General features: G+C 31.5%; 1 protein-coding gene across 3 annotated transcripts; it reads right to left on the bottom strand.

Annotated features, from left to right (window-relative positions):
- Nucleotides 1–577: 577 nt before the first annotated feature.
- Nucleotides 578–25,940, bottom strand: LOC126749068 (histone lysine demethylase PHF8-like). 3 transcript variants are annotated; one of them, XM_050458684.1, is made up of 14 exons: nt 25,716–25,940; nt 25,548–25,633; nt 19,534–19,954; nt 15,274–15,562; nt 13,128–13,484; nt 12,863–13,072; nt 12,540–12,811; nt 11,996–12,222; nt 11,710–11,886; nt 11,070–11,237; nt 6,851–6,944; nt 6,549–6,703; nt 6,274–6,488; nt 578–4,592 (listed from the first exon to the last, which is right to left on the bottom strand). In XM_050458684.1, the coding sequence occupies exons 1-14, from the start codon at nt 25,895–25,897 to the stop codon at nt 4,329–4,331; spliced, it is 3,117 nt and encodes a 1,038-aa protein (XP_050314641.1). In that variant the 5' UTR covers nt 25,898–25,940; the 3' UTR covers nt 578–4,328. The 3 variants fall into 3 exon arrangements, with proteins under 3 accessions (XP_050314641.1, XP_050314643.1, XP_050314644.1); XM_050458686.1 differs by lacking the exon at nt 11,070–11,237 and having other exon boundaries at nt 25,716–25,939; XM_050458687.1 differs by lacking the exons at nt 11,070–11,237; nt 11,710–11,886 and having other exon boundaries at nt 25,716–25,937.
- Between the last annotated feature and the right edge of the window lie 308 nt (nt 25,941–26,248).

Genomic DNA, 26,248 nt, shown 5'->3' on the forward strand with positions numbered 1-26,248 from the left:
AAATAAAATGACAATTACTTCTCATTTCCTTGAAGAGTAATCATTAAATAGAACAAGTACAAACTGCACAAACTATACCTTCTAAAAAAAATATTGGTATTGCTGTTTGTCCCCCCCCTACCTAACAAGTAACTTAGACGCAAAGTCCCCCGTGCTCATATTTATCCGTAAAAATCCCGGCGAATCAAGTGTCTCAAGTGACTCTAAAATTGAGGGGAACTAGTACGAACGTCGGAACGATACTCTTTTCTTGGCATACTTTAGTAGTTAAGTATACACTGTTATGTGCTTTCTTTTCTAATGCATTAATCTCCTATCTGTAATATTAATTTGCAATTGCTGTAGCCCTCGCCGCAAAGAGGCCAGACTTTTAAATTGAAATAAATAGTAAATAAATATTTCTAGTATGTAATGAATCATTTTTGTACATTGAGTATTGTAATTCACACTTAAAAAACGTGCAGTAAAATGCTACAATATGCTGGTAAGATCTACCCATCTTACTGCGAGTCCCTCACGGTGCTTTTTCTGGTAAGGTACCTAAATAACAGGTAAGGATTAAATAAAACTTCACTAGGACATCTAAGAGTGTTTTGTTTTTATTACGACTGTGGATACACCTAATAGCTTATCTCGTTACTGTGCTTTTCATGGTGTATACTCAATTATAATATGCATTACTATAATGATTCCAGATTTACAATATTTTATATAAACTTGAAACTTAAAAATTTATAACTCTGTCGAAAAGAAAAACAAATTGATTCTTAAAGGGTTTCATTAAAACAGATGACAGGTCTCAAGGGTCATTTGTCCCTTCAGAAAATAATATTGACCAAAAATACAAAAGCTTGTTTCAATAATGTTAGTTTTGTATGTTTGCAATATTACCTTAAAAATTAGGCTAGAGGATTTTCCAAAACACCCTGGTTAAAAAGGAGGTAATTTGGTGATCTATATCACCATTTAACATAAAATAAAGTGAAATCACGTGACTGAGAAATACATTAACACTTTACAAAATGAATGAACGTAGTAAACAACAATACTTTATGATGAAACTAAAGTAATAATATCTATACACTATATAAAGATTACACTATTATGCAAAATCTAATTTTGCAAAGATCACAGAAATCAACGATTTTTTATTTACAACATAAAAAAGAAAATGTCAAAATTTCTATTGAGGTTACCCTAGAAATCACGGACATATAATACAAAATATAAATAACCTCTAAGGATTAAAAATTAAATCTCAACTGTACATAAAGTCTATATAAGATTTTTTTTTGTTCAACTTTGCATTTTTTTCTTTAACACACCATAATTTTTGGATACCTAGATGCAGTGTTTTAATTTACTGTTAGCTATTAAAATGAAACAAAAATACTAACCTAGTTATACTGAAGGCCTATCAAAAAATGTGTTCTATTATTAAGTGCACAATGTGAAGAAATTCGTTCCTATCATTTTATCTGCGGTTCGCCAAACTTTGCTCGATAAATATCAACCTCTCAAGGAGTACAGAAAACTTAACGTAAAAGACTGATCCAAGAATTGGAAGCCAAATTACTTATTTACCTGGCTAAGAAGCTGCACTATCTATAATTGACGAATGATAACAGAGTGCAGAATAACATTAAAAGCAACAAGAAGGGTACAGTGCGATGACGAAAAATAACATTCAGTGTGAAACTAGTTTGTTTAAGATACTTTGGAGTTTCATATTTCAGCGTTGTAATGATATTGCCTGACTAAATTATTTGGAAAAGCTCGAAACCTCATAAAATCCTTTGTGAGAAAATTATAGCAAATATCATGTTAACAATCTTAGTTTGAACGTTACTAAAAAAATAGAACTGCACAGCGAAAATAGTTTGCAAAATAGTAGAAACGTAAGCATGGAGGGGAAGTTATTCATTTAAACAAATTTTTATTGATATTAAAAACACTTAATACACTAATACATTTTCTAGATTAGTTTGTCTATTATAAAGGCATTTGTAGTCAAAATCATAAAAAAAGTAAGTCGTTCAAAACAACTTAAATCTTCATTAAAGGTTAGAAAAATTAATGAGTTACTCGCTGGATTGAAATTTAAGAATTTTAGTTTCGATATTACCTAAGCCAATGATTTTTTCCTGTAATATTAGGAAAAGTAATGCTAATATAATCTTTTCTGTTGGCTTTGAGATATAGCACTTGTATAATAAATACTCATAAAAGAGTAGTTTAATTGTTTAAGTAATTAATTGACAAAACAAATTACAAAAAAAAATTTACACTGCATATAGGTATCGTTATTAGAACCAACAAACTTTTAAGAAAGACTTAAAATGCAAACACCGCATATCGTAAAAACTGTTAAGGAGTTTTTTTTTTTATCACATAATAGAGTCTGTAATACCTTAATTCTACGGTCACACCAAATATAACACCGAAACAGTTTAGGCGCACATTTTTTATATATTATTCAAAATATTGTTTATTTTTGAGGATAATAGAATTATATCTAATGAAACACTTATCAAACCCAAGTGAAGTATAAAAAATAATACCCGTATCCAATATACAATAGTTTGCTTAAACCCTTTTATTGCATATTGCCCTAAAACTTCTTTTTATCCAAATATATTATAAAGTATATATATTAATATTCTAGACTTTTATACACAATTTCATGTGTAATTTCAAAAAGCCATATTACATGGTATAATTCGTTAAACATTGAGTGTGTTATACTATTTTTTGAAAGAAATAATCGATAACATAACAGCTGTAGTAGTAAAACCAATATCAGAAATAAAAATAACATTCTTGTATACCTTTTCATATTATTATCACCAACCAAAGGTAGCCAACCTCTAATTGGTAATATTAATATAATGTTTTCAAAAACTTTAAAATAGGCAATTTTTCTATGTAGCAAAATATTTAGGGCATATGAATGGTTTAAAATCCCGAATTTTAGAGGAATCAAAATGATATAACCTAAATAAAATCCAATGTTACTTAACAAATAATAATGAAATATACATGTTAAACTGAAAATGTCTAGAGTTGGTGTTCGCGTAAGCCTAAATTTATGTTTTTACGCTAGTAACATGTAGATATAGATATATTTAATTTATCCGGCAGATCGAAATTAAAATGGTATTTCTGATGATCTAGGGGTAATCAATAATCTATACAGTATCAATATAAAGTGTATTCCAGCCAATATAGCCAGTGAAATAAATTAGGTAATAAATAGTCGACTGTTATTTTTAATTGTTTTTTTTTTCAAACACTTTTTGTAATGGGTATACCCATTAATAATGTTCCTCGGCTATATGTCAGTAATAAAGGTATAAACTTGAAAAAAAATTTTGAGTGGCCCAAAAAGAAATGCTGGAAATTATTTTGAAGTTCATTGCTCACTCATTCATAATTTAAATCAGCAGTAATATAAAATTCTATTTTCGCTAAAAAACTTCTAATAACGTGGGTATAAAGCTAAAAATATTTCATTAATATTCTGTAAAGATATTCCTACAAAAAGTTTCAACAGAAATTTCGGTCAGATGTCAAATAAAGTGGTGGGGGGAATTTTTAACTTCTGCGAAAAATTAAAAAATATAAAAAATGAATCGGTCTACCCAGAGCTGACTTTCAACTATTTTTCTCAATAAAGTTAAAAACTTCCCCAGTACTTTAGTTGGACAGAAATTTCTATCAAAACTTTTTTGTACGGATATCTGTACAGAATATTACTATAATATTTTTATTCCCGCGTTATTGGAAGTTTTTTAGCGAAAATAGAATTTGACTTTTCGTAGCTGCAACGCCCTCTAGCGGCTGAGTAATAAACTTTAAAATCATTTCCAGCATTTTTTTGGGCCACTTTTATAACAATTTTTGTTAGATACTTCCATTATTAGGGGCTGATGGATAGCCAAAGAACATTATTAATGAGAAAGTCTATTTGCGTGCTCTCTTATCTGTATTAAGTTTAAATCCGTGTAAAATTACAACTTTTTTATTCTTCTGTATTGTCATACTTCAAATTTAAATGCAATTATAAACTATTAGAGAATGCGATTTATAAGAGGAATCATATAAGTATAATCTTATGTTTAGTAAACATTCTAAGGTGTGCTGTGAAATTATTCTTGAACTGTTTAAATTTGCGTACTTTCCAGAGCGGTCTGTTGTTTGAAGATAGAGAAGTTCAAAAATTAGTTTATTGGTAGCCCTTACAGAAATACCATTTTTCAGAAAAATTCCAAACGCATAAAAACACTTTACAAAAATAGATCAAAAACACTTAAAGTCTAAAAAATGGCTTAATGAATCATCTTATGAATTTTCAAAATTTTACCTAATCGTTGTTTAACAGTCTTCATCCCTTTTCTGGGCTTAGGCGCAGCCGCCGAAGTGCTGCTTACCACTGTCGCAGGTGGCGGCGGCGGCGGAGGTGCGGGCTTAATTATTGGACTGGTAAGGGTACCAGTAGATGGCAGCAACATTGTACCAGCAAGTGCTGAAGGTTCAGCTTTTGGCTTGAGCTTTTTGCGACGATATTGTCGTTTCGCTGCTGCTAAAGAATTCTAAAAAAAAAGTAATCATATTCATTTCAAAGAATGCTTAAATTAGATTAAGCTATGATAAAAATGTTAAAATTTAGTGACGCAAAAGTAACCCAAAAAAGTTACTTGTAATAGGCCTTAATTAGTAATAATATGTACACTGAGTTTCGGCCGGAAAACTTTTTTAAATCTACACCAATGCCTTTAAAATATTTCTTGACATCGTTTTATACATTTTGAAAAATTTTTAGATATGCAATAAATAAATACTGGCATTATTGATGGTTATGAAAAAAAATGGCAAATAAACCTAATTTCGGTAAAGCGCATTTTTGCCATTTATATGTGTGTAGTTTCAGTTGAACGTGGTACTAAAAACAATAAACTTTTTTACATATACTTGCAGTCTATAATGGCCCAAAACATTCGTGAAAATAAAAATTTATCAGCTGAGGAATGTGCTGTTGCCATAGCACTTGTGGAAGAAGGCTTGTCGCAAGTTCAAGTAGCTCTTCGATTCGGAGTCTACGGTATCCAGAGCACTGGCACGATATCGGGAGACTAACACCAATCGAAGAAGACCTGGACAGGGACGTAATTGGTTGACAACCGATAATCAAGACCGCATTTTGCGATTGCAGGCGTTACGAACTCGATTTGTTACAAGCACTTCACTCCAGCAGGCATTTTTCCATAGGTATAATTTCCAGATTAGTCAAGATACAGTGCTAAGAAGGTTGGCAGACGGCGAAATTACTCCCTATTGTGCTGCAACTAGTCTCCTTTTAACCGCAGACCATCGAAGGCAACGTCTTCACTTTGCCCGAGATCATTTAAACTGGGGAGCGCGTGAATGGAGTAATGTCTTGTTTTGTGATGAGTCAAGATTTTGTCTTTTTAGTGATCACCGTCGAAGAAGAGTATATCGACGCGATATGCCCAGTGTAACATGGAACCGTTAGTTATGGTGGAGATTCTGTCATGGTATGGGGTGGCATTAGTTTGGAGGCCCACAGGGAATGCGTCATAATTGATAGAGGTCGTCTGACAGCTGATCGAAACATTAGAGATATTTTATTTATGCACAATAATGCACGCCCACACGTGGCGAGAGTGGTACAAAATTATCTCCAGGAAGTAGAAGTTGCAACTTTACCTTGGCCAGCAGAAGAAGTCCAGACCTTAATCCCATCGAGCATTTATGCGAGAATATGGGTCGAAGTGTTCGGACTTAACAGCCTCCACCCCGAGGCCTAAATGAACTATCATTAAGGCTGATTGAAATATGGGATCAGATAGATCAGGATACAATCAGAAACCTGATCTTAAGTATGCCAAGAAGATGTGAGGCAGTTATTGTGGCTAGGGGAGGCAATACACGTTATTAAACATTAAAATTGTATTTTTTTTGCAAATTTTAAAATAATATTAAAAAAAAATCTATAATTTTTATTTAAAAAAAATGATTTTACTAATTTGTTGCTCAAAAATATTAAGAAAGATTAAAAAAAAATCCATTGGCGTCATTTAACACAAATTATATGGCCAGTCTTTCAAAATTTTAAATTATGCGTTAATTTTTCGGTGCCGTGTATTTAATAATCACAAAATAATAAACCGAATAGAAAAAATTAATGTTCTTTAAAGGTTATATCTAACAAAATAAATTGTTTAAATTTAAAAGCCATTTAAATCTTCATACCTTAACAGTCCCATCACCAGTTCTTTTGGCAGCAGCGGCCTCGAGTACCTTTTCAACAGCTTGTTTCTTGGTACCTTCTCTGGCCGGACGGTTCATTTTAGGCAAAAGCGGACCAACTCTCGCCTTGGGGTTCCATGCTTCATCTGTTTTACTGCGGCCTCTTGGTTTAAATATATGCATTTCTTCGTCGTCCGAGTTATCCAAAGAAGGGTAAACTAAAATATGAAAGCATAAATTAAAGTTAGTAACAATGTTTTATTTTATATGAGACTTACTGTAATCTTCATCTTGATGAACATTAGTAACGTCTTCTTCAGAAAACTGTGGGTATCTACTTCGACTTTTACTTGCAGGTGACCAATTACTTATGGATAGCATTCCCGCTATTGCTTCAGAAGTAGATGGGGATGTACTACCATGTGAACTACCCCTAAAGAATTGTTACATAAAGTAAGAAAAGTATACTTAAAACCTTACGCATATCTTTTTGTCATTTAGCATCAAATTAACTCAGATAACTCTAAATAACTGAAAGAAGCTAACCTCATATACAAAAATCACTATACAAAATACTTACGGTACTGAAAGAGATGCTTGCAATAGAGATTCAATTCCATTTGTACTTATATTTAGCGAAGGCAGTTTCTGCTTATTCGGCACAGATTTTATGACTAAAAATAAAGCAATGTGATTTATTTCTCTGTACGTAGCTACAATTTTTTTTAAGTTTTAGTAACAATTGACCTGAAACCAGTTTCAGCTCTGAACCATCCCAGCTAAAGTATTCATAGATTCATAAAAAAATCAGTAATAAGTATACATATTTTCAAGCAACATCGCATTAAAAATGTAACATAAATGCACAGTGTTTTAATGTGACGAGTATTGTAATATGTTTTTATTTACTGAAATTTGCCCCATTTTAATGGTAATGCTTTATTCTCATAAAATAAAGTATTATATTTTTTTATATAATTGCTAATAAAAAAAGACTATTATAGATTTCTGTAAGTTATAAGTTTCTATGATTCAATTAAAAATATTATCCTAAAAAATAACTGGGTGTAATTTAATAACTTAGTTAATTTGGGTTTTATATAATAGTAAGGCGAAGTTTATGCTACAAAAGTATTAGTAGTACTACATGTTTCCCCGCATAAGAAATTATTAAAATGAACTAATAAAAAAGGTATTTTACCTAGGAGAAATTTTCATTCCTCTGAAAAAATGTGTTTACTTTTTACCAGAATTGGATCATTTTAGGTCAATATTAGAAACAACTTTTTACTTCTTAGTTTATTACCTTAGAATATTAATACACTAGAATAAACATTGCCTGTTTTGGATTGAGCGCAACATCTAGACAGGGGGCAGAGGGGATATTTTGTTGATAAACATGCTTGGTATTCAATGTTGCCAGTGATTACACAATTTTAACAGAAGAAACGAAAGTGATATAATAAATTATTATAATTAGCAGAAACTGAATTGCATTCTTTTTATTATAAAGCAAAAGAAAGAGTGAAACTTAATAACCAATACTATTTTATACTACATTTACACTAAACACTAATAATAATTAATATTTTTAATTTGGATTCTTTAAATCATCAAATTTCCACACACAGCAGTAACGCTGTAGATTTTGCCCAGAAATATTCTCGCGATAAAGGTATTTGGCAACTGCGCTCGTTGTTTACTTTTGGATGGTGCACATTTCCTACAGTATTAGTATTAAACGGATGTATTGAGTGGTTTCGGTGCGTTTTTTTTTAATTAATATTAAGACTAAAAACTCCCTTTTTGCTAAAAAATGATAAAGAAGTTTGAAGTGGGTCACATATATTGGAAAAAAGGAAATTTAAATCGTTCCTTTCACATGCGAGTTAGGTGTCAATTGTGTCATCCTTCTACGTTATAATATTATAAAAGACGGCATATTTGTGAAGTATCTATTATAGTTTTGGATGCCAAAATATTAATAAAAATGTGTAATGAAGTATATTAGTATAATCTAGCAAATTTATTGCTTATTCGAACCCGAAATGCCGCAAAATTGTGCAATGTGTGCAAAAATGAAGGTAGTGCCTGGCCGATATCCAGCACCTAAAATCGAGAGGGCAACATATTTATAGTCGGCATCCATTACAATATAATGCCCGTATCTCCTGGAATTCCAAAGGAGTTTTAATAATTTTTTGTCTAGATCTTAACAATGGATGACTAAATGGATTTATAGTGGGTATAAACTGCGACAAACTAAGGAAGCTAATTAAAAGGTTAACTTCTAAAGGTTTTGAATTAAATTTTTTTCTGTAATATATAATAAATATCTATAGTCGGATTACCACTACCACTAGGAACAGATGGAGTAAATGATGTGCGCGAAATATAGGCCCGCCCATCGATGCAACCTTGGCAGATTTAGACGAGGAGAATTATGCCTACTTATTTTTAATTATTTTACCGTACAGCTTTGCTTTGTAAGAAGCTTTTTTTAAAATATAATACGGTCGCCTGTAAAATGGGTCCAAACCGATTTTGAGGTTGTGCCGGGTAATGATATAATAATCTCTTTTAAGTATTTTGTTATGCAAAGTTATGTTAATATATTGGGGTTTACCGAAAAGGGATAGGTAATCCTTTTAAGTAATCGTGCCAGGTCAAACATTTAGGGTGTAATTGGCCAGGTTCATCAAAACCGAGCGCTATTTGAGCACTGGAAGTTTTGCCTATAATAGTAAGGACCAATAAAAATTGTCATACCTGAGCAACAATCGAGCGCTCAGGGAGCGCTTTTTTCTGATGAACCCGGCCATTATAAAAATATAATTTTATGATCATAATCTGGTTTTGAGAATTACTTAAGTAGCTTTTATCTTTTTTTTAAATATATGTTTTAAAATGAAAGAAGGAATAACAAGTTAGGAGCTGCGCTGGTAGGCCTGTGAGATTTAAATTTATAGATTGAATATAAGTATATACTTGTTCCTTATTTAAAAAAGGAACAAATACTACATTTATTTGAATACATTTTTTACACATTATGTTTGTAATTATGTAAAAAATTAAAATTATTTTTTACCTAGGTAACATTATTGAAAATAACATTTTTGTTTTTCTTTTTGATGAATGGAAAATCCAATATATTAATTTAATATGTTAATTTGATATTTGATTGATTATTAAATAATCCAATATGTTAATTTGTTAACAAACAAATTAACAAAAAAATAAACACAATCTCAACTTTTCAATATATAGCAGAAAATTCAACCAAAACGATCTAAAGCCCTCGACTAATAAAATTAAATAAAACCCCAAGTCATGAACCCTATCGAGGCTCTAGGCCACACCTCCGGCGCAGAACGATCACGTGACCACTCCATCTGTTCGGTAACCCAAGTATAAACGGATTTAGGATGGTTGCAAACCTCTACAAACGAATGTTTTTTGATTAAAAATTATTAAGTAAGATGTTATAAATGGCTATAACTGCCAAAGGATATGGATAAAACTTTTCCTTATAGCCGTTAGGAGTTACATAGCCCTTTATATTTTTTAACATCTAACAATTCAATAATTTTTTACCAAAAAACTTTTATTTGTAGAGGTTTGTAACCTCAAAATCTCAAATGCGTTTAGATATTTATTATAGAAAAAAGATTAATTAAAATCCTTATTCTAATTTATAATTAATTCGACTTTTTAAGTAATTTGTACAAAAAAGCTTTAGTTTGTAGAGGTTTATAAACACTATAAATCGATTTAGTTATTGACTGTTAATATCTGGACAAAAAAATATTAAAATTTCTTAAGAATTTCAGGAGACACGGGCATTATATTGATTAAATAACAGCGGGCGCGGACTATAAATGGTTTGCTGGCAAGCGACATATGCTCCGTTCTAGATGTTGGTTGTTGGATATAGATCGGGCGTTAGCTTAACAGATATGAAAAAATATCTAGAAAAACAACACAAAGTGGCAACATCGGATACGTGCATTGTAAACATAGAGGTATTCTACCGTGCCAAGTTTCTTTTTTTTATTAACTTTTTTGTCAGGAATCTTTTTTTTTATTCTGAAAAATTTGTTGATTGCTCTCAAAGTATATATTATAGTGTACTATACCGACTATATACAAAGTGAGTATATAGTCAGCAAATAAATGAAACTTTTAAAGAGTACACTTTTACCTGTTACAAAATACAATACTTTAAAAAAATATGCAGTGGATTAAGAAAATTATAAATTGAATGAAAAATTGGAAAGTCGATTTGACATCATTGTCTGAGAGATGGTGAACTCAAACAACCTCGTCTATGGTTTGCAGCTAGGCTCATTCTAGGCATTTAATGTTCTAAGTTTATTACTTTAAAACAAGATTGAAAATTTTTAACTGAATACATTTAAATTTTTTAAATTAATTTCTAAACAAACCCAAAAGTTCGTATTTGTTGGGTCGGTAAGCAGGTCAGGATATACAATGGAATTATTTAAAGTGGCGGCAACTTCAATAGCATTAACTATATGTATTTATTATTTTTTTAAAGTAGATATATATATTTTAGAAACAGTTTTTACAACTTAGTATACTGGGTGCGACTAGAATAAAATGAATTAATAACCAGATTGCATATATTACTGTTAGCAATGGTAAAGAAAATTATTTTTAATATTTATCAAAATTAAATACGCCTCTCTAAATAAAAAAAATTATAAATATATTAAGTTTGCCATTTATTGCTGCGACTAAAAATAATCAAGAAATTATAGGACTGACATAAGAGTTACCTAAGATAATACGTTTTTTTTGTGGATCCTTCTTAAGTATAGAAAAATAGGATTTATCTTCTACGCCTATATCTACATTATATCTATCTTCTATTTCTAGATCTAGACTAGATACATCTGTATCTACACTAGATCTGTTTTCTAGCTCACTTGCCGGCACTTCGTCATCTTTTGGGAAAGGATACACAGATAAGGAGTAGGTAAGGAAGTGGTGAATTACTTATAGTGATTGCAAGTTAATAGCCTCAACTATATATTTTTTATTTTGTCTAAGGCAACAGAGAGTTTGTTCAATTGCTTATTTTTACCGATAGACTATTATAAATTCGTTAGTAAGCTTTAAACTATGAGAGAATGTTTAAATAAATTTTTTAAAATTCCGAAGGTTGATAAAACCTATCAAAACTGAGTAGCATAAGAATGTTATTGTTATTATTTGAGCATTTCTAAGGAATATGCCGGATTAAACAATGTTGCTCACAATGCAGGTCACAAAAAAAAATACTTATTCATAATGATTATTAAATATGAATTCCTTAGATCAAAAAATAAAAAATATAGTAAGTTTATTGCTAATAACATTGGTACGACTAAAAAAAATAAGAAAATTAGAAATAGGAGGAAGAGAAAGAGAAGTTACCTAGGATAATTCGTTTTTTTTCTGGATTGGTCTTAGTTATAGAGTAATAGAATTCATCTTCTATGCCTATATCTAGATTAGATCTGTCTTTTACTTCTAGATCTAGACTAGATACATGTTCCACGTCTCTATATAGACTAGATCCATCGCGTACCTCGTTCGACTGCATCTCGTCGTCTTTTGGTAGATGATGTAGAGGAGAAGGAAGGAAATCATAATAAGGAATAAGAACAGATTTTAATTTTTGGACTGCAATTTTAAATATTTCAAATCAATTATATTTTACCTGGCAATCTTGTTTTAATAGTTTTTTTCTTCTTCTTAGGCTGCGGCAATGGATTTTCATCTATAGTAAAATTTAAACACCCATCATCTCTATCGCTATCATCATGAAAATCGTAGACATCTTTGTTTTCAAAATTTTGATCAAACGGATCTAATGGCATATTAACGTTTACGTTCATTATGAGGTTTTCTGGGGGAACTATTGCTGGTGGAATTATATCTTTTCCTCTGCAAACAAATGTAAAAAGAAATGAATTGTTTTTGTTTGACGTGTTTTTTTAAAAGTTATTAAGGGGGTGGTTCGTTTTGAAATGAAAGTACTGTATATATACATAAAGTTAAAAAGTACGTCCTTGTCAAGAACATTCGAATCTAAATCAAATTAATAAAAAGCTTCCTTATAGAAAAAATATATAGGGTGTGTTTTAAATAAAATGCATGTTATATCATTTTTCGTATAGTATTAAGACATTGTCAGATATTTTAAATCGCCGAAAAGAATGATCAGTCAAAAATTATATCGATGTATAAAATGGCTTGCTTACCCTAATTTAAACTTTAACACAGTTCCACCTTTACACTCAGGAGCCACAGACTCCTGAGAACGATCACTAAACGGCAAGCTCCACATTTGATTGTTATCCATACTTGGCAAGGGATTGTCATTGTACACTACTGGAGGTAATTTTGTCATATTGGATCTTTCATATGGAAAAGTGGCTGGTTTTGGGAGTGTAAGTTTTAACTTTGGACCGCTGTTTTGTGATTTGGAATACGAAGGTTTAGAATTAAATTCTGAAGCTGGTACTGGCATGTACTAAAAGAGAAATATAAAAAGATAGTAGGGTCCAAAATTTTAGATGCTTACATCAAAATTAAAACTTCTGGGAGATAAAGAATAATCTACAAAATCTTTATTTATTGGTTTTCTCCTTTTCCTTTTAGATTCTCTCTCTGGCTTTGGTGGATTTAAATGGTTGATAATTCTTTCTGCATGCCGAATCTCTTTACCTATGTCTTTAAGTAGTTTTGGTATATTTATATCATATGGTAGCTGCTCTCTTACACTCATGTTGTACTAGAAAATCGGTGAATATAATATTTATCAAAAACCTTTGAATTAGGCGACTTACATCTTTTTCATTGTTCCAATGTTTAATAGCTTGTTGAAGTGTTTTTAAGCCACTCAACAAATTCTCAGGCGCTCCTACCCCACCGCCGGCCTGCATGTTTATTTTGATGATTTCCTCTAATAATTTTGCAGCAGCAAATAAATTGATTGTTATAAAATTAGGATACAGATATTTTTTATCTGTTTTAGTTTTTCTTTCAATTTCGTAGCAATTTAGCTGCATGCTTATATTGTAATGGTGAAGAAAATTTCCGCCAAATACCAGCGAGTCAACTGGAGTATACACTGCATGTATCCACCCTGTAGGTATCAACATTGTTTGGCCCTGCCTAAGGGTATATTTGTAACAACAATCAATCTGAAAACAATAGTTTATATATGCTCTAAAGGGTTTTTTATTTATTTAGGTACAAATGGGTGTGTATTTATACTATTTTTATAGTAAAAGCTATTAAAAAAATATGTTATTTTTAACCACACCAAGTTCGTTATCTACCATGTCAGACATTAGAGATATAAATACATATATAAATATAAAACGCCGCACGAAGAAATCCACGTAAGCATCCAAAAATTTAATCTTTCTTTTTAAATTATTTTTTATAGACTGAGCTGATTTTTAATGTAGTCTTCCACTTTCAACTACTCCTGCACGTCTCACATGCGTATGCAGCCGGGCCTTCGTATATGCTCATTTGAGAAATCATACGACCTTTTCAAGCTGTCCTGTACAACTTTTCTTTGGACGCTTAGGTGGGTTTCTTTATGCGTATATGCATATATTCAAAATTTTCAATATATATATATGTATAATTGTGGTCCACTAAACTAAAGGTCACATAGAGCACTTGCACAAGTCTTTTTCGAGTTTTAAATAAAATAAATGCACCTATATTTCAGTAAAGGGCCAACTTTAAATAACTTCAGTTTTAGTATTTTAGTAAGGCATTTCAAATCCATTTCCAAACCTAACCAAAAGTTGCTGAATTTAACAAGACAACCTTGACAAAATTGTTGACAGATAAAACTAACGACCTAACAATTGTAAGTACTTCAGAAAGGGATGATTTCGGACAATTTTTCAAGACAACAAACGAATTCTTCCACGTTCTATCAACACCGTAGAGGGAACAGAAGTTTATCAACATCGTAGAGAGAATTTCTTGAAAGCCTATTTGATTACAAATAAAGTGAGTCCCAAAAGTTATGTCTAAATTTATTTCAAATAAAGCGAATTTTGCAAAAACGTTCGGATCCGTCGATTTTTATTTCAAGTTGCATTTTTTTGTACGAGAGGTTTGTATATACATGGTTGCTCAAAAATAAATTTCGACCATCAACTTCGTTTTCAAATTAAAGCACCTTTTTTTATTTCATTTTTGAATTTTGCGTGGAATTATATGCACTATGTATGTTTCATGCATCTTGCCCTATACCTAAAGTCAACAAATAACGAAAAAAACATGATTAATGTAACAAATAATAAAATAACAAAAATTCAATAAATGTTCAAAATGGTTGCCATTGACGACTTGGCAATATCCAAGGTAATCAATAAACTGTCGTTGCAGATTTTCAATCATTTCCCGAAAAATCGACGGGTTCGAGCGTTTTTGCAAAAGACCCATCGCTTGATTTTAATTGAATTTAGACTTTCGGGACGCGCTGTATATGGTGTTTATTTAAAAAAAGTTTAATAACGCAAAAAGAGAAGACAATTTAGAAGCTCACACAAACTTTCTTAACAAAATTAAATTTGAGTACAGGGAAAATTTAAAGAATTTGCAAGCATATACTATACAAAATTCTCCATTATGGTAAGTTAAAACAAGCCTAATTGCTTTAAACAGTAATAAAATTGTATAAATCACCTTTTGTGCAAAATTTCTAGTGCAAGCCTATACTTAAAGTGTATAAGATGTAAAGCCTGCTATTTTCTTTAAGTTTGTAAAATTATTCAAATGAGATAAAAAAGAAAAAACAGTTTATATTTACCAAAAACCTATAAAAATATTTTTATTTTGTGGGACACATTTGTAGGCCACCAGCTTTTATTAGCATTATAAATGCAATATAAAATCTCTACTTCATCTGAATCTCATAAAAATCATAATCACATAAAAATAAATCAAGCACAATTGTCTTACCTGATCTCCAAAAAAAGTTTCACTCTGATTAGTGGAAGTCATCCACTGAGAATATAACGTTAAATTGGCGGGCGTTGGTTTAACAAAATAAAATACCTTTTCCCCCCTTAGTACATGATACCACACACTAGTACCCCCAAAATCTATGTGAAAATCGGTGTACGAGTCTTTAACACTCATAAGGCAGTACTTTTGAACTTGGGGCCTGCCCTCAATGTTGTCTGGCCACATGGTGGTTGCCCAGTCTAGTTTTCGAGCAAGTACAGGGGGTTCTATTATGTGAGTCATCCTACAAAAATTATTTTTTTTGTTTCTTTTTTTAAATTATATTTTTATGTATAATTATAAATTATGTTATAATTTTTTGATTTGATATTGGAACTAGGAAGTTATACTATCATAGCATGGTAGAATAGAATATATAAAATTTCATTTGTGTTTTTATTATTCTATCTATAAATAGTTAGATTCACTAATGCGAAACCGACGGTTCGTAAATTACTTTAAGATTATTATTACCTGAGCCAATTATGTATAAGGCATATTATCATAAATGTAAGCAACTGGTAAAAATATTTTAAAATAAAAATCATGTCAATATTCCACCCACAAATTTCATAAATCATGAACAGAAAAACATCGCCAAGCCTGCATACAGGGTGCCTCTATAATTCGGTCGGAATTGACACCGCATTTTCCCGAAAATGTGAAAAATGTAATATCCTGCGTATTTTTACATAAATCAAAAGATAATAATTTTGAAGTTACTTGGACAAGTATAAAAACTAAAAACGTTTAGCACGCGGCGTTTTCTTTATAAGGCATTGGCGTGTATATAATTTTTGTTTCTCTGGTTTAGTATGTATAGTAAAAATGTTTTTTTGCAACCTACAAAAACATTTATCAATTCACGCAAAAATCGTGGTTAGATTTAATGACAAATATTTTTTTAATTATAACAAAAATTATCAATAAAAAATAAAATGTTGAGTAAAAATGCAAACAAATTCGAAAAAATAGTAGGTGGTTCGTTGTAACACGGGTATAAAATTATGTCGCCGCCTTGCTGCAATAGAACATTGTTATACTTGCCTCCGCTGATATTTGATTTTGATAAGCCCAAAAATTCCCACTGAACAATGAAATTTCATTGTTGAGCGGAATTTTTTGGTCTTATTGAAAACAAATATAAGTGAAGTTAACTACATATTCATAATTTTGCACCCAACATTTTTTACGTTAAAAAATGCTTACCTATTCAACATCACTATCCATCTCTTCAGAACTGGATTCGTTATTGGCATTAATTATAATTGGATTAATTCGCGGTAAGATGCAGTATTCGCCTTCTACACTTTTAACGTGGGATACACAGGTAGTCTATAAATTGGTTTTGTCGATTTCTTGAATGACCGTTCGTATATTGTCTAGCACGGATGCGCTTAATCGCGGTGTTTGATTAATTTTACGCAACTGTTTCTTAATTGCTCCCCAGACCATCTCAATAGGATTAAAAATACAATAATATGGAGGCAATTGTAAAATCGAGTGGCCATGCGATTCTAAAAAACTGTCTAGAAAATATTCATTTTTGAACTTTTGCTCCTTTATTATTGCTAATAATATTTTTTTGTAGCCTTTAAAGGGACTTGCATGTTTTTGCTCATCATAAATTTCACTATATCAGCCTTTTTACTACTAGTGTTGGGGACTCTGGCGTCCGGCTTTATGCTGGAATGATATGAAGCATTATCCATTACTATGACAGAATTGGACTTAAGGTTCGGAAAAAGCTGTTCTTCCGCCCATTTTTCGAAAAGATTGGCTGTCATGTCTTCGTGGTAATCTGCTGAAGATTGTTTTATATTTTTGACGTTAAAAAATGACGTTATAAATAATAGAACGCAATACAAGTTAATATTTTACTTATATTCGTTTATTTGAAGAAAAATTAAAAAAAACAATAATAAAACATATAAAATAATTGCATTTCCTTTTGTTAAGCGCGCGACTCTGCTTCCTATTCCCGGCCCGTCCACAATTCAATCCCAGCAGCATCGAGAAAATCTCGTATCTTTGTCTGTTTCACGTTATCCGCGCCGAACTTGCCTATCTTTATCTGACAAATATTGATTGTTGAACGGCCCGGAGGCTGTCGAAAGACTCGAATCGTAAATATATATGGGAATCGATCACTACATATCGTAATATATTTTGCAGTTTATTTTAATGCGTATATGTAGTATATTGATTGTATTTTGTACATACTCACTTTTGGAGCTAGACCAAGTAACTTCACCTAAAATATACCTACTTAATTTACAATAAATGAGCAAAAACTCCCCATTTTATTCAATACATTTCTAAGTACACTGAAGCACGTGTCTTGTAGCTATTAAGACTGATCTTTCATCTATTGTTCCATTATTTGCTTAATATGCGTTTGAAATTCACCAACAGTTCTGTATTTTGTTTATATACTTCATTCTTTATGTAACCCCAAAAATAAGAGTCGAGAGGTGTTAAGTATGATGACCTAGGTAGCCAGCGAATCGGGCCACATGTTGCAATCCATTTATCGTTTAACAGTCTATTAAGTAATATTCTTACATCATTTAGCTGATGAGGAGGTGCTTTATCCTGGTGGAAATACATTTGTTGACGTCTATCCAAGTTAAGATTAACCAAAGAATCTTTCCGCGCTCCAGATATTATAAGGACAAGTCAATATATCTCTTTCTGGTTAAAGTTACATCATAAAACACATGTCCTATTATTTGGCTTCCTATTAAGCCGCACCAACCGTTTATACTAAATTGAATTTGAGGGTTTCTGGGATCAGTAAGATAACGATTTTCTTGGAACCAATCGTGTACATTTTTACGGTTAATTATAACTTTCTTTGCAAAATGAGCTTCGTCGTTCAAACTTATAATTTAAAATATTATCATTTTCTGTACAGAATAAAAAAAGTATCTTCGGTTTGGCAAGTTATGAGTCTGGAATCTCTGGCGGTCTTCTAGTGCTCTGTCACTATTTTTTTCGGCATACAAGGTAATATTTGTTGAATTAATTTAGTAGTTTTACCGCAAGTCGTATTTTAATATTTTCATTCGTGCCTAAGCATTGTTCTTTTGTATACTGGAGTCGCTTTCAACTTTTAGACCTGATGATGTTTTTGAGCGAAACACGTATTATAGTTTTTTAAAATAAACATACCTACTCTGAGACCGTTGACTTTGTATCCCTTCAATCTCTGAATATCTATAAGGTAACATATTTAGATTCTACACAACCTTTGCTAATGCATTCATTTATTTTAATAGTAATTTATTTCATCAGTATTTATTTATTTTATTAAATCGCTATGGCTATTCTCATTTTATTATTGAAAAAAATGACTACTTATTTTGCTCTTAAAAAGTTCCAGCCAATTTAGCAAATTTTTTAATATAGCTATATAAACTTTTTTATTAAGAATTTTTTTTTCCATTTATGTAACAATATACAGAAAATTCCATTTAACAAAAGTACATTTTTCACATTTTCTCGAAAACGCGATGTTCATTTTGTTTCTGTTTTCATCATTTTAATCAGCAGAAAAAATCCTACTACAAGGTTTAAGGTTATAGATTGCTAATTTACCCGACCCTGTATCTTAAATATTGACAAAGTTACCAATATTGCTGACTTAATCGGAGCCATCCTATATATATATATACACAGGGAGGCGCATCGAAAACGAAACAAAAGCATTTATTGGCAGTTTTTTTTTTTGGAACAACACTTGATTTTGTTTTTAAGGGAGACAAGTTTGGTGAAAAAACATGTGCAGCCCTCTGGGTGGGGGGTGACACTACCCCTAAAATCTTAAATTGAGAGCGGGGTCGAGTGATAACTTATTTTAAAGACCTTTCAATTAATTTCCTTTATAATGATGTAAAATTAATGTACCTCCATTCAGTAATTTTGGAGATTATATTATATATGCGAGGTATACGAAGCATGTTCCAAATTCGAAAGGTCACGCAAGCAAGATTCAAACAAGTGGTGCCTATTAATCTTTATTAAAATAAATGAATTAAAAAATAAGCAAAAAGCGTTTTAAATGCCTTCTATTGTTTCCAAAATTATTTAGTCATATAAAAAATGAAAGCTAACTAAAAAGGTTGAAGGGAAAATTTAACGGGGTACTTCTTCAGGAATATTTTTATACATTTGTATAATTGTATACCATACCATTTTTATATACAAACTTACCCTGTATTAGAAAACTCCAAGCTGACAACATTAAATATCCTTGTTCGTCCACTATTTATAACATAATCTACAAAATCTCCTAAAGTCATCCGGACATTTGATTGTCGACAAACGTCGATAACATCTATTTCTTTGTCATCTCCTACTAATTTTAAAACGTCAATATAAGAAAAATTTTCCGGAGGCATTATCATATCTAAGCCATCTTTATTAGGAATAATTATGGGTTTGTTAAAGCCTTTGCTATTCAGAAACTCTTCTGTAAGTTCATGTCCACCAATATGGACGCATATATCATCTGCTGGAGTAAAATGTCGAGATCGTAATTCTAAAATGAAAGCAGGCGTTCCTGTCTGGACCGGTTTGCCAGCAGCATTTTCATCCCAATAATCATGCCGATGCGTATTCTGATAGGTTTTGTCTGAAACAAAAAAAAAATTAAAAATGTATACAAACAAAAATTTTAAAATAAACTTTAAATACTGAACCAATCTTCTAATTTATTTGTTTTTGAGCAAAGTGCAGCAAATTTTTAACAATAAATTAATTCAATCTAAATGCTGTGCTCGCTGTTATTAAATAAGTTAATTGGCCAAAATTTACCAATATTGTCTACTAAAAACAAAAAAATATTAATTCGTGTAAAATGAAGATGTGAGTCGTAAAACAGTTTTTAGGAGCATATTTAATTACAATCCCAAAGTTTTAACACAAAAGAAAAACAGTGCAAAATGAATTTGAATATCGTAAGTAGTTTTCAATATTTTGGTTCTTAATCTATTGTACTACCTTAATCATACGGTTTTTGAGATAAATTTTTTTATTTTTAATCTTTCATAAGTATGAAATTAAAAAGGTACGACCAATTATGCTAAAAATTGAACTAGTGGAACCAAAAACAGAAAATAAAAATGTTAACAAAATACATCACATAGTAGATTATGAAAAATTACTTAGTAAAATTAAAAAAAACTGACTGGTCAGATATATTACAATCAAATGACGTGGAAGGAAATTGTATGTCACAGGTTTATCACCCAGTTTAACAAGCACTTAAATTCATCTAAAATTAAGAGGCAAAATCCCAGAAAAGTTTTAAAAAATAGGAATATTAAAAAAAATTTGCAGATAATAAATGATGTTACTAACAAAAAAGAAAAAAAGCTCGCCTACTTCTAAAATTAATAACAAAAACTTTTGAAAAGGACAAAGATATGGCTAATTTCTGCAATGATTATTTTATAAATATAGGTATACACATGAAAAATAAAATTAAAACTCCTCAGAACGAATTTCAAATTTCCTAAACAATTCAGTCTTCAAATTCTTCCATGTATTTAAACCCAGTAAACCAAAACGAGATTATTAAACACATAGCTACCTTAAAAAATTATTCATCACCAGGTTTAGATAAAATGTCTACTAATATAATTAAACTAACAAATAAATTCATTTGAACTCCTTTAAGCCATAATATAAATTTAATTTTCACAAGTGGCCAAATACCAGCTTACTTTAAACAATTTTTGATAACTCCAATACATAAAAAAGGTTTAACTAATAAGATTGAGAACTAGAGCCCAATTAGCTTTATAAATAATTTTGCAAAAATGTAAAAAATATATATTAAGACCACTTAACAACATTTCTGAACTCACTTGGCATATTCTCGGAAGATCAGTATGGATTTACAGAGGGCCTGAATATAAATTAACTTCAGAAATAACAAAAAAATTAAATACTGGTAAAAAAGTATTGCAGTTTTCAGATTTGGGGGTGTTGTTTGACAGTTCCCTGACTTTAATACCCCATATAGATAGTTTATCTAGTAAATCCCTTTGTACTCTTGGTTTTACAACTAGAACTACTCAAGACTTTTCAGTAGCTGCCTTCAGAGTTTTATATCTTACACTTATTTGTAGTGTCATGTCTTATTCTTCCATAGTATGGTCCCCTTATTATGCTAACCATATTTACAGTCTTGATAAGGTCCAAAATAAATTTCTCAGGACTTGTGTCTAGCAATTAAATGTACAAGATGAGTCTTTATTGGAACTTAAGTCAAGGCTAAATATGACTTCTCTTAAGGACTATCGAACTAGGTGTGATATGATATTTCTTCACAAGTTGATTAATAATGCTATAATCCTGTTTCTTATATTTGTTAATGACCTACCAACTTGTCACCCTGATTGCACTTTCTATTTGTATGCTGATGATACTACATCCCTGTGTACTAATAGGAGTTGCGCAAACATTTCGCTCAAGGCTCAAGAATCTTGTTCTCAGTTTAGAGACTGGGCCGTTTCCAATAGATTGTGCTTAAATGAGTCCAAAACTCAAAATATAATTTTTTCCCTTCGGGATGTTGATTCCCAGCAACAATCTTTAGGTGTGTCTGTGGATTTTCTGGGTGTTAGATTGGATAGTGGTTTGACGTGGCAAGGTCACATAGATGAATTGTCAACCAAATTATCAAGGTGTACTTTCCTGATTCGCAATTTGTCTGGGTCTGTCTCCGCAGGTACTCTCAGGACAGCTTACTTTGGATATTTTCACTCTCTAATGCCGTATAACTTACTAAACTGGGGTCATTCAGCGCATATGCCCAGGATTTTTGCATTGCAACGTCGATGTCTGCGAGTGATTGCGCAGATTGGATACAGGGATTGTTGTAGGGTCCACTTCAGGCTTCTGAGAGTTCTCACCTTACCAAGCGCCTTCATACTTCTGTGCCTTGTATTCATTAGGGAAAACCTACCCAGGTTTGCGACTCATGCTAGCACTCACAGTCATGACACCAGAAATAGCGGCTCCTTGGTGGCACCATTTAGGAGACTCGAGCGTACCCGTAATGGCGTGTCTTATTATGGAATTAAGTTCTTTAATGTCCTGCCGGTCTTCGTTAAGGATTTGCCTCTTAATGCTTTTAAGACAAGGGTAAAACATTTTTTAGTCACCAATGCTTTTTATTCATTTGAGGAATTCCTGAGCTCAAATTTCAGTGCTATTGCATAGGCTGGGTCTCTTGACTTTTAGTGTTAAGTGTTTTTAAGCATTACTTTTTAGGCTTATATGTGTTTTATTTTTGTTCTTAGGTAAAACGAATTTTACAGTTTAATACTTTTTTAGAGTTATATTTTTGACTGACTTGTGTAAAAGCTTTATACTTTTTGGCATGAATAAATAAATAAATATTGATTGCCCTGAATTGTTATCGCGGATAAACTTTAGGTGCAATACCAGAGTCCTTAGAGAGACGTCCCTTTTTCTGGTTGAATCACCATACAAACTATGGTAAATTTTGCTCTAATTAATCGACTCCACATGCTGGGAAATAGATTTAATCAGGCTTTTGACTTGGTGGATTTAAAGTACTTGTATGTGTAAGGTATGAAATAAATTTGATTGCATTTACTTTTCTTATTTGATTATTTTAACGGTATGTTTTTAGTTGTTTTATATTTTTTTTACTCAACTGGGGAAAACTATATATTGTTATATTCATTTTTTTTTGGCCAATTTTAGATTGTGCTTAAATTTTTTTGGATGTTTTATCTTATTTGTATATCTTGGGCTCCTACATATTAATATACATTTAGATAGATATATTGTTGATGGCAGAATAATTATATACATTTAGGATATAATTTATTTTGTAATTTTGTTAGAATGGGGACATCCCGTAAATAAATAAATAAATAAACTCTGTAGCCTAAACCAGAAATTACTTTCACGCATCAAAGTCAAGTCACATACTGTCGTCACTGGGGTTCCACAGGGTAGCGTTCTTGGGCCCATTTTGTTTTTACTTTTTATTAATGACTTGCCGCTACATAACACTTTTTGCTAATGATACATCAGCAGTTGTCTCAGGTACTGACTATCAGTCTATCCACTCAAAAGCCAGCAAGTGTATAGCCGATATTGCGGGGAGCTGCCAGAAAAATGGTGTTTGTTTGAATAGTTTTGAATACCAATTTCATTGTTTTCACGCCAATTCAAGCTATTCAGGACCAGAGCTTTTTCCTTAGAGCGAAGTCATCAAGTAGCGTCATCCAACAACACTCCGCCAAGTTCTTGGGAATTGTAATTGATAGACATCTATCATGGGATCCTCAGGTGGAATCTGTGTGCAATAGATTGTCCCGCAGCAATTATGCCATCTTGCAAGTTTGAGACTATGTGCATGCATATACACTTAAAAGCTTTTATTATGCCTCAGTGCATTCCACTCTATGCCTATGCCTTATTAGCTTGGGGTAATTCCTCCAGAATTGGGAGAATGCTGAGAGTGCTATTGGGAGAGTGTGGAAATTACATCTCTCAAAATTTTTAATCATCTCCAATGTAGAATAAAGAGATCTAAGACTTTTTCAACTTTTAAGAAAGCTCTTAGGACCATGTTAGCTGACTATCCTTTTTACTTGTTGACAGAGTTCTTTAACCGTAGATTTATTGACTAAATTTAGTTAAATTTGTTTTTTTTTATATCTTTATAATTTTATACTATTTTTATAAGCATTTTAGTTTTTTATTGATAATTCCCATACATTGTTATGATGTCGATGGAAGTAAATGATTTGATTTGAAAATCCAGTTTATTGTGCATTAATATAGCATATATACACAAAAGCTGTCATTCATGTAAAATGATCTTCCAGAACACCCCACATTACATATACAACTTAGGCCTAATAACAAAACCCAGATGTAGAGTACTGAGAAGAGAAAAAAAGTTATCAATTCCACTGCACAGTAGGCAAAACAGTTTTCAAATTTTGTTGTGCGAAGAAAGGGAATATAAAAATTTGCCACATTTCTAACATGATTACCTGTAGGTGAGTTAATAGAGAAATCAGACACATTAAAATCACCCACTATTATTACATTATGGTTTAGCTTTGATATTAAAAGTGTAAACTGATCCAGAAATTGCTTGAAAATTACAGATGTGATATATGGTGGGATGTACAAAACAAGTATGTAAAATATCTGTAACCTAATAGTAAATTTACAGCCAACAACATCGATAGAGGGCGGAATACTGTTGCAAAAATCAGACAAACTAATTTTTTCAGACACAATGTTTTTAGAAACTCCACAGAGAACTCTGCCACCATGTGTGGCAATAATGGATTCAAATTTTCGGTCCGACCAGTAAACATCATAAGTCTTTGGAAATATTTCACCACTAGATATGGCCTCAACCATGTCTCGGTGATGCATATGGTGTGAAAATCCTGAGCAATGGCGTCAAGAAAAAAAGTCTCGGTTTTAGTGTTAAGACTACAAACATTTTGATAAAAACAAGTTAAGTGGGCATCACTAGCATGTGAAAATAAAGGCGAATCTAGTTTTTTGCTACTGAGGGAACCATTGATGTATCTCATATAAAGATTATTTTCTCCTTCCTCTTTGCGTCGCTTTAACTCCAATTTGGCTGCCTTAAGCTCATTGTGCTGCCGAGGCGTCATGTCCGTCTCGGTGAAGAATTTACCGACAGTCTTCAATTTGTTCTTCAAAACAAGCCTAACATCATCTGTACTATCAAGGATCACCCTAACAGCCTGACGCCCGTTAATATTCGGCTTCCCACTTTTATAGTTGCATCGGGTTAAGATTCTACGTTTGGGTGCAATTAAATGTCAAAATAGTTGTTTGTGGTAATTACAAAGATTTTAAGCATTTTCCCATAATTTTAGGATTGATTCTAAGGAAAGCTCAATGACAAGCGACAAGTCATACCTTTAAAATTTACCTCTAAAACTAAAACTCCCCAACTAGTTTATGAAACACAAAGCATCAAAAACTCAATCACATACACATTTCCATAAAGTTCATGAATAAAGCTACAAGATTGTAATGATTTATCCATTATAAGAGAAAACAAAACTAAAAAAATCCTAATTTTTGAACTTAGAGACGACTAGGGTAGATATAATACATAAATAAATATTGGTGAAAAATAACTTACAAATATTTATAAGAAATTGGATAACAAGTGAACTTACATATTGAGGGTCCTATAAGTGGAGTGCACCTAGGACAATGATACTTATCTATTTCAATAGCTTGCCACTCTCTGAAGTTACAACACCTAAAAAAAATATAATTAACAATTTCAAAAATCAAGTTAAGATAAACCAAACAGAGGATTTCTTTATTGTTTACAAACTTACCTGCTGTGAAACCAATCTTTGCAAGAATCACACTGTATCATAAAAATATCAGGGTCGTAGGGCTGACCACATAGGCAGTAGGACGGTTCAGTTTCACTCATGTTGAAATTAGTTAAATTAAAAGTTGAATCGTTTAAATCCATTCCAAAAAAACTATTTTGAGATTGTTGTGCCTGTAACATTTTTGACGTTTTTTTTTATTGGCAGCCATAAATGTGTACTGTCAATTGTCACTGAAGACTAGGGTTGAGCAAAATTTCAGTAGTGTGAATTTTTCATTGTAAATAAAAAGTCATTCATGACTTGAATTAAAAATAAATCGTAAAAAATTAAACGGCGAACGAGAAAGGGACGTTTACATTGATGCAAACGAATGTATTCGACGTTTTATAAGAAATATGATCTATAAAACAAATTCATAAATACTTGTAGACGTTGCTTTGTTTTTGCATATGAGCTTTAAATACATTTTGGATCTCCCTGTATATTATTGTTATATTTAAATTTCCAGATTGGATTTTTATTGGCAAAGA

This window comes from Anthonomus grandis, chromosome 22, assembly GCF_022605725.1.
Source record: "Anthonomus grandis grandis chromosome 22, icAntGran1.3, whole genome shotgun sequence".
NCBI lineage: Eukaryota > Metazoa > Arthropoda > Insecta > Coleoptera > Curculionidae > Anthonomus > Anthonomus grandis.

Bases quoted from the DNA above. Each gene is read 5' to 3' on its own strand.
- LOC126749068 (XM_050458684.1), bottom strand. From the start codon at position 25,897: ATGTTACAGGCACAACAATCTCAAAATAGTTTTTTTGGAATGGATTTA. The intron at 11,238-11,709 runs GTAACTTCTCTT...CTTTCCCAAAAG, and splicing joins AAAAAAACGAATTATCCTAG to ATGACGAAGTGCCGGCAAGT. The intron at 6,945-11,069 runs GTAACTCTTATG...CTTTATTTTTAG, and splicing joins AAAAAAACGTATTATCTTAG to TCATAAAATCTGTGCCGAAT.